Consider the following 9507-nt stretch of genomic DNA (forward strand, 5'->3'; position numbering starts at 1 on the left):
AACTCGACAGCACATAACAACAACAACAACAACAACAACAACAACATTTGAAAGATAGAAATCTTGCCAAGCAATTTGGTTTTTTTAAATCATACACATTTTCTTTCCCTGTATTAATGCCAGTACCCACAATGTAACCACACTCTTCCTACTCCCTCTCCGTGATTCTCCTTTCCATTAATCCTCCTACTTATCCCTGCCTGCCTTCCAGACCTTTATCTGTAGGTAAAACATGCTCTTTTGAGTTCATTTTCACACATAGTTACTCTTCATCAGGTTTCTGAGGCTGTATGTAATTTTTTTATTTTATTAATTTTAATCAACATTTACAGAGATTGTATGTAAATTTTTATGGCAAGAGACTACCAGTTTCACTACCTTAGAGTAGCTTGTGGATTCGAACTGCCAACCTCCTGGTAACAGCACAACATGTAATGCATTATGCCACCAGGGCTCTACCTGTCTAGTGTTCACCTGAAAGTTAAGCCATAGGGGTGACTTTTATTCCAGACTCAAAGGGTAACAAAGCGCCACCATAGAGTGCACGTTTCAATGGGGAGAAAAAAAAATTCAATTTGCTACATGTTTTCTTGCCACAGAGTTTCTTATGTTATTCTTCATAGTTTAAAACTCAGATAAAGTGAATTTCATCAAGGAAGGCTTCCCTGTCCCATTCTCACAATACAGATCAAGTTTTCTTCTTCTTCTTCTTCTTTTTTTTTTAAATGCCCAGTTTCAACATTCCACCAACCTGGTGGATGGCAGAAAGGGAAAAAGGAAGAAAACTCCCCTGATTTGGTAACTACCCCCCTTACAACTGTTAGCTCACCTGGCACAGACTAGGTACTTGATATACATCTGTTGACTCTCACCCAGTGCTTCTTTCATAAGGCAAGTGACAAAATATGCTTATTGAACTTGTCACCTTGAGTCAACTCCAGTACCTGTCAGAACAGATCCAAACCTTGTCCAGTCCTGCACCGGTCTCCCACGGTTGTAGTGACTGTGTCAGTCCATCTAGTTGAAGTCTTTCCGCTCCTTCACCGACCCTCTCCTCTTCCAGGCATGAGGCTCCTTTCCAGGGCCCTGCCCCTCAGGAGAGCGTGCCCAAAATATGTGAGAGGAAGTCTCACCGTTCTCACTTCCAACAAGCGCCCTGGCTTCACTTCTTTCAGGACAGATTTGTTTGCTTTCGTGATTCTTTTGGCATGTTGGTAGTTGTTGCTATTGTGCTGTGTATCTTACGTAACTCACGAAATTTATTCCTCGGCATGATCCTGATTCTAAGGCCTGTTGTCTGCATTTTACACGGAAGGAAATGGAAGCATACGAGGTTAAGAGGCATTACAGAGATAACATTAAGCTCAGATCTGTCTGATTCCAGAACCCACAGACCTTCTCATTCATTAATGTCTTATCTCCAAGACTTAGTGATAGTTCTAGGCTTACGGGCTTACCTCGTGCCGAGGCACACCAATGGACCAATTTAGAGGAGCAGAGAAGATGATGGTTGAGTTTGCGACAGGGTTGGGGTCAGGCACGTGGGGCTCAGCAATTACCTTCCATTGCCTCAGCTGCACAGATATGGCAATAGTTAGTTCTGAGTGTCTTTTTCAAAACTTTCTGAAAAGGCATTACCTCGTGAACCTGGACTAAACTCTTCTCTTCTCTGCCAAACAAGGGGAATAATCCCCATCTTTCCCATCACTTAAAAATCCAAAGAGCAAAGCAGCATGGAACTGTGATGGTTTGTACAAATGGACATAAACCCATAGATGCAATCACTTGGAATGTTAGAACATGAGGGAATGAGCCATAAGTGTTTCTGACCTGACTTGAGAGGAGACTGAACAGGCTTATTAAGACATTAAAGGTTCCTGTAGTGAAATGACAGCAAGGTAGAGATGAGAACATGGAAAGGGGGTTCTTGAAGTGAGCAAATCAAGCAACTTTAAGACGTTATTCTAAACTTAAAAGTGTAACTACAGAGATTGATTTTCGTCTCGTCCTGATTTATAGAAGGAAAATATTGACATCACTTGAATATTCATCAAAAGGAAGATTGATTGATTTTGGTCATTCTACTGAATGAAACAAAAATCCTGTTTGTTAACCATTTATAACATGGGAAACGCTTGCTAGCTTGTCACAAGAGAAGGTGAAGCCGTCATTTACGATATAAATGATGGCGGTAGGAATGGTTGACGGATGAGCACTTCAATATAGATCACATCTTTTAACTTTCAAACAACTCTAGCAAATAGATATTCTTAGTGTGATTCCAGTCCATTTTCAGCGATCAGCAGAAATAGGAGCTGAGTACTTTAGTCAGAGATGCACAGCTAATAGGTGGCAGTGTGGGAATTTGAGCACGGCCCAGCTGAATGATAGCAAAAAATGAAAAGGAGCAAATAGACAAATGAAAATTCTAAAGTGAGCTGTTTACTAGGAAGACCAGAAGCAGATCCATCCCAGTGTTGGTAGTGGCTGTCTTGAGTGGTAGACGGGAGACATGAATGTCCCTCCACATAGTCGAACATTTTCTCTGAGAATGCATCCTGTTAATTGAAGAGACAGTGCTTGAGTCATGTAAAAAAAGCAAAGTAAAAAGAACTGGGTAAAAAGTTGTGAGAGTGTCTACTTGAAGAATGTATCTTGAAGAGGGTTGAGAGAGTCCCTGGATAGCACAGATGGGGGGTGTGTGTGTGACTGCTAACTGAGGTGGGTGGGTGCCAACGACCCAGCTGTGCCGTGGAAGAAAGGCCTGGCAATCTTTCCATAAAGATCACAGTCAAAGAAACCCCTTTGGAGCATAGTTCTACTTGATAACAGTGGGGTCACCATGAGTTGGAATTGATTTAATAGCAGCACGTGGTTAATAGCAGAGGTTCCACTGTGGGGTGTTCTCACCTCTTGACCCCACTCTTTTTCCTAGAGAGGACCCCTTCCTTCTGTCGTGTTCCAGCTGCAGCCTCTGAATGTGTGTCTCGTTCGACGTGTAGGCCTACTTTTTATGCTGTTCTCTGGTTTACCTGTCAATTCTTAACATTCTCTCTCTGTTTCTCTCCTCCCCTCCTTTTTCTGCCTGTTCCCCCTGTACAGCCGACAAGGCCAGTGACGACTTCTACTCCAAGCGAAGGCATCTGGCCGAGCTGGCTGCCAAGGGCAACCTGCCCCTGCACCCCGTGAGAGTGGAGGACGAGCCGCGGACCTTCAGCCCCGAGCACGGGCCCACCAAGCAGAACGGACAGAAGTCCCGTCCCAATAAGATGCCCCCACACCCGCTGGCCTACAACTCCACCACCACCACCACCACCACCACCAACTTTAAGGGCTGGGACCCCAACGAGCAGTCCCTCCGGCGGCAGGCCTATGGCAACAAGGGCAAGCTGGGCACGGCCGAGTCTGGCTCCAGCGACCCGCTGGGGACTCGCACCCAACACTACCCACCCCCACAGCCATACTTCATCACCAACAGCAAAACAGAAGTGACTGTCTGAGCCGCCACAGCAGGGAGCATCCTGGAGACCACAGTCCACTGAGAGAGGAAAAAAAAACAAACCACCACTACCACCCCCAGCCCACTCCCTCCCTGCCCTCCCCACACAACTCACTCTCCACATGAACCGTCCGCACACCTCCTGGTGACACGGAACCACGCTTTTCCTGCGTCATGCCTGACGCATGTGAGTGGGCAGCTGAGGAAGACTGGAGCATGGACTTTGAGCAATACAGCAGAGGGGAGACTGAGGCACACACTCTTGTGACTTGAGGCCCCAGACGGCTGGCTCCCGGGTGCCCAAACTCTGGGGTTAACTTTTCTTCTAGCTGGAAACCGAAATCCATGATGACAAAAAACGAACACAAGTAGCACAATTTAGAGAAATTGACCACCTTGAGCACATGTCCCGAGCTGGCTGTTTCTGGGTGAGAAGAGTCAAGGTGTGAGGAGTTGAGAATGGGAGTGAGAGAAGAATCCACTCTTATAAAGAGGAGTTATGCTGGGAGGCAGGTGTGCACTTCTGAGCATCTTATTATCGAAAGAAGTGGGCACACAATGGTGATAAGCGTGAGACAGTCACTGGACTCCTACCATTCTATTTACAGAACTTTTCATATCATCAACGTTGGAAGCAAAAAAGAAAAACAATACACATGAACTTACACACACACAAACAAAATAACTAGACCCTGAACCCACCGACAGAGATGAGAAAAGAAAGTTCCGAGAACTTCCGTAAAGACTGTGATACTAAAAATGGGAGGAGGGGTGGACTTCTCTGGCGGAGGGAGAGGGTCCAAAGAGTATTAAAGAAAAGAAAAAAAAATCAAACCACAAAACAAAAACCTAACCTTTTTTTTTAAAATTAAATATAAAATGACAAGCCCACTACAAAATGAGAACAGCAAATTCCTTTGTGTCTAAGATCTTGGAAACTTCCGAAGTCAACAACGACATCGACAACAAGAAGAAAATCCACAGCTGGAAAAGTCTACACCCAAGGCGAGAAGGGGACCCAGAGAGAAGTCTTACATTTCTGGTGTTTCTCCCTCGCCTTCGAGACAGGAAACAGACACCGAGACAAGTCTTCTGTTAACTGTCTGTCCCTGACTTCCTTCCCCTTCAGCGCATTGCTGCCGCCGCTGCGAACTTCAACTGCTTCGGACTGAAGATGACTTACGCGTGGGTGGTGCCTTCAATGTGTTACTGTTGTTTGATGATAGTCTTGTTCCCCAAGTGCACCCTGTGTTCTTTTAGCCTTCCTCCCTCCTGTTTTTTCTGCAGTAGCAGATGCTTCTAATCGTTCCTCTCCTTGGTGGACCCACCCCATTAGCACCCTCTGAGGGGGCTGCTGCACAGCCAAGGGTATCGACAGAGAAAGACCCTTCTCCCCAGTACTGCCAACAACCATTAGAGTCCTGACATTTTCTGGTCCCTAAGCCTGCCGTGCATTTCTGGCTCCTGTAGTTCCCATGGACCTTGCAAACCATTTCTCCAGATAAACAAATGCTTTCATCCTCCATCCAAAACTTTCCAAGTCTGTGTTTCACTTTCACATTGGTTCCCGTAGCCAATAGCCCGTGCTTTCCCCAAGGAAGCCAAGTCTGTCACTAGTACTGGTTGCTTAGTGGAAGCCCAAAGAGGGAGTGTTGAGGGAGAAGACACTTTCCTTCAAGATGAGCATCTTCATATCAGTCTGTAAGAGTTGCACAGAGATTAAGCATTCAGTTGCTAGCTGAAGGATTTAACAGTTCGAACTCACCCAGAAAATACATGGGAGTAAACATGGTAATTGCTCCTTTGCGGCCTAGATGGGATGATTCTCCATTGTCGTGGGGACAGTCCATGAGTCAAAATGGACTCAACAGCACTTAAGAACAGACAGGGTTTTAAGCTAAGGAAGAAGAGTTGCCGTTTCTTTGAGGCCAGAAACTTCAGATGTACTGGTTGAACAAGACTGTGCATTTCCTCGAATCTTGACCTCCAACCAACATTCTCTTCTTCAGCAGACATCATAGACTTAGGGAAACCAAGTGGTTATTCTCCTTCTTATTCTCCTTCTTATCTTCAGTTGGTCTAGAGACCATACCTTTCTTCTCTCTGGGCCTTCATTTGTTTACCTAAAGTGTGAGAATTTGGGGCTGGACCGAGCCTTTGGAAGCAGCAACACTTCTGTCCATTGTTACCAATGAAATCTCATCAACCTCTGTAGACAGTTCCTGTTTCTAAAGATGCCCTGTGCTGTGTGGAGCAGGAGTGGAGCATATAAACCCCTGCCCTCTAAAGAGCAAACACCATGGGCTTGGTCAGGGTTTCCTTGACGCTAATTATTTGCACTCTGCAGTTCCCTCGGGGCGTATTTGTGCATCACCTTCACAATGTTTGTATTTATATAGATTCATTTTTCTCTCTTTCCTTTTTAAAGGGAAGCTTCATACCACCATCCGAAACAGAAAACCAGTACCCCTTGCCATAAATAGAATAATAGAAATCATTACAAAGAAAACAAAACTGCATTAATGGATACTAGCTGGACAGTGTGGAAAGGTCTCATTCTTCTTTCCACGTCCTTTGCTTTGCTTTCTTCTCCTCTCCTCACCTCTTCTCTCTATTTGATAGAAATTCTCAATTAAATCTCATTGCCATTGAGTCAGTCCCAGCTCACAGTTTACCTACCAGCTGGTTTCTGAGACTGTAAACCACGCAGGAAGGGATTGGTCATCTTTCTTCTTTAGAGCAGCTGATGGATTTGAACCGCCAAAGCAGAGCTGCAGCCAGCAGTGCAATTCCCTATGGCTTATGCCAACAGAGTTTCTTTGAAAGAGATGATTGTTGTTATATGCTGCTGAGTGAACCATGACTCAGAATGACCCTGTGAATGGATCTGAATCTTCCCCTATTCTGTGCCGTCCTCACCATCGCTGATACACTCGAGCCCATTGTGAACAGTCGCTGTCTCAGTCCATCTCGTGGAGGGTCTCCCTCTTTCTGACCGTCTGTCTTTGCTGGCATGATGAGGTCTTTTCCCAAGGACGGACCCCTCCTAACAACACGCTCCACTATGTGAGGTGAAGTCTCACCTCCTGGCTGCACTTCCTCTAAGACAGACGTGTTCGCTCTTCTGGCAGCCCCTGGGGTCTTCAGTACTCTTCTCCAACACGACTCCAAGGCGTCCAACTGTCATCCTTATTACTCACTGTCCAGCTTTCAGAAAGGAACCCCGTTGACGATGATTAACTGCTTGGCTGCTAGCCAAAAGGTTGGCAGTTCGAACAGACCCAGTGACTTTATAGGAAAAAGACCCACAGTGTACTTCTGTAAAGATCACAGCCAATAAAATTCTGTCATACAGGATACATCATCTCTGTACTACATGAGTAGCCATGAGTGCACTGGATATTACCTGACCGCTATAACAACAGGTGTTAAGACAGACTGTGAAATGGAGACTTTTCCCAAAGTCCTTAGATAGATCAAAACATAAATGACGATAATTTCCTGTGTCACTCTGTTAATTTATGCCATGTCCATGTACTTGATGTATCTTCAACATATGATAGTGAGAGACAGCCAGCACTTCCAAAAATACTGGATTGACTTATCTGCAGGTTTCTCTCCAGTTCTAAATTTTCCACTTCCACTATCTCTTTTAGCTCACTTTCCCCCCCTTGCCTTCAGCCCACTTCATCTCCTCTTTACCCCTAACCTTGACACAGGCCCTTTTTTGGTTTCTGAGTCCATAGAATTCATTTCTACCACGTGCTCCTCTTCTTCTGATTGAACTTCATCATTTTGAACTTGGCTACTTTGGCTCTGCATTTAAAATTTTGGCACAAGGGTCAGCTTGGCTAATCAGAGAGAGCTGTGAAGACAATCCAAGGACTCTCGTCCTTCTCAGCTTCATTCTAGACTAAGTGGCCTTGAGAGTTGAGCTGCAGGCTGAAATTTGGACTGGGAAGGTAGGTTGGTTCTTGGACCTTTAGGGCAGGTGGAAAGACCTCGCAATGCTGAAAGAGGGCTGAATTAAGGAACTGGGTACACTAGGTATCTATGCCATGTACAAAGGAAAGGATCCTGTAGCTAGAATGGGGAGATCAAGAAGAGGGAACCCCCTCTCCATCCCACAGCCTGGCCCTAGCCTCAATATCATGCCTTTTGCTGTCACCCAACATTAAATCCAGAGGGACCACCATCCAACTTCTCTCTGCCTTCCCGGTGTCTCAGCCTCCATCCACCTTGGGTTCCGCCAGGCCTCCCCACCTGATTCCCTCATCCAGGGTTTTTTTGTGTGTGTAAATGGAGCATATTTTATGTGCAGATATTTTAGTAACTGTATGTTCTGCAAGTAAACCTGTGTTAATACTTGTCAACAACTGCAAAGTTTATGATACCAATAATACTTCCTACAATGAAGAAAAAAAAACTAACAAAAAACATTTGTTTGTTTTCTAAGAATGTTTATTTGTAAACATATGTATTCACTATATTAATATGAATTTCTTACCTGGCAATAAAACTGATTATATGTGATGCTGTTGGGGCTGATGTGTGTGTCTGCAGGGCCCAGTGTCCTAATCAGGCTGGGTTTTCACTGGGAAGGTACCATTATTAGCACAGAAAGCTAAACTGTTGATACCAGAATGCCTGGAGAATGGGTACAGAAGGAAAGTTTTGCATAAACGAAATGAGGCCAGTTTTCCTGGAGCCTTTTTAATATCTGAAACCGTTTTGGAGACGACATTGTGTCTTACCCTTTTAGTTCAGCTCCATTTCTGTAAAACAGAAATCATAACTGAGTGTCAGCGTCAGAACTAAATGTGTTCTGAATCATCAAGGTTCTTGCTGAACCTTGTATCTTTGTTTTGACCAGTGACCAGGGCCATAGAATCACAGCTATTGAAAGGTAGGAAATTTAATTTCTCCCCAGCATCATGATAGACAGCGGTGAAGAGATTGAGACTGTTAACAGCTTTAGTTTGCTTGGCTCCAGAATCAACACTTTCGGTGCAAGCCGCCAGGAAATTAAAAGACGAATTACATTGAGACGTCTGCCGTCAGGGATTTCTCCAGAGTACTGAAGAGCAACGATGTCAGCCTGGAGACTAAGGTGTGCCTGATGCAGGCCATAGTCTTCACAATTACTTGTTGTGTGTCAGAAAGCTGGACAGTGACTAGGGATGCTAGAAGGAGAATGAATGCCTATAAGTTGTGGTGCTGGAGAAGAGAATTGAAATGGACTGCTAGGAGAACTCTCCAGGAGATTCGTCCTAGAGGGTGAAACCAGGCTGCTCCTTGGAGGCAAGGAGTCAGATGCTTTGTCTGACATACTTTGGGCATGTTGCAAGAAGTGACCAGTCCTTAAGAGAGGGAGCCCCTCAATGAGTTGGATTGAATGGAGTAATGAGGGTAGGTGTCATAGAGGGTTGGCTCACGACAGAGAAGGGTTCAGAGCTATTATACAGAGGGTCTATATGAGTCGCAAACAACTTGATGGCACATAACGACAACAATTTAATAAATTGTATTTCCTGACCAGCCTCTGATAATTTGAGCTTGAAACTTGCAGGCAGAAACCTGTCTTGGTTCCCCAAGAAAGAGCCTGGAACAAGGATTGGCACGTAGGGTATAAATGAGGAGTGACGAGGAGACTGAGGGAGTGTGGAGAGGCAGGACAGTGAAGGGGGAGCATAAAGGCTCCTGATCAAGTCAGCTGCCACTGTGCGCGAGGTCTCTCTGTGGGACAACCAGGGAGCTGACGTAGCGCCCACACTCAGAATTATCGCATGCCAAAGCTAAAGAAGGGGTCTCAGGTGGTGGAGTCCATAACGAGTTGAGCTGCCAACTCAGTGGCTACTCATCTCTGGTGGTTCGAATCCACTCTCCTTGCCATGCAGTTTATAAGTTCAGAAACTCAATGTCGCGTCAGCTAGGAGTCAAGTCTGACTCTAAGGAATTAATGGAGCTGAGGCATTTACACAGGGGATATCAACTGAGCGTTGTTTTCA

General features: G+C 45.2%; 1 protein-coding gene across 1 annotated transcript in view; it reads left to right on the forward strand.

Annotated features, from left to right (window-relative positions):
• Positions 1–3500, forward strand: part of SHISA9 (shisa family member 9) — a 373971-nt gene extending 370471 nt beyond the window's left edge. Inside the window, exon 5 of the mRNA XM_006894495.1 lies at positions 3103–3500. Within this exon, the coding sequence (XP_006894557.1) occupies positions 3103–3500 (398 nt within the window). The remainder of the gene's footprint in view (positions 1–3102) is intronic.
• Positions 3501–9507: the final 6007 nt, after the last annotated feature.

Source organism: Elephantulus edwardii, unplaced genomic scaffold (genome assembly GCF_000299155.1).
Source record: "Elephantulus edwardii isolate Elephantulus edwardi_28Jun2011 unplaced genomic scaffold, EleEdw1.0 scaffold00145, whole genome shotgun sequence".
NCBI classification, from domain to species: Eukaryota; Metazoa; Chordata; class Mammalia; order Macroscelidea; family Macroscelididae; genus Elephantulus; species Elephantulus edwardii.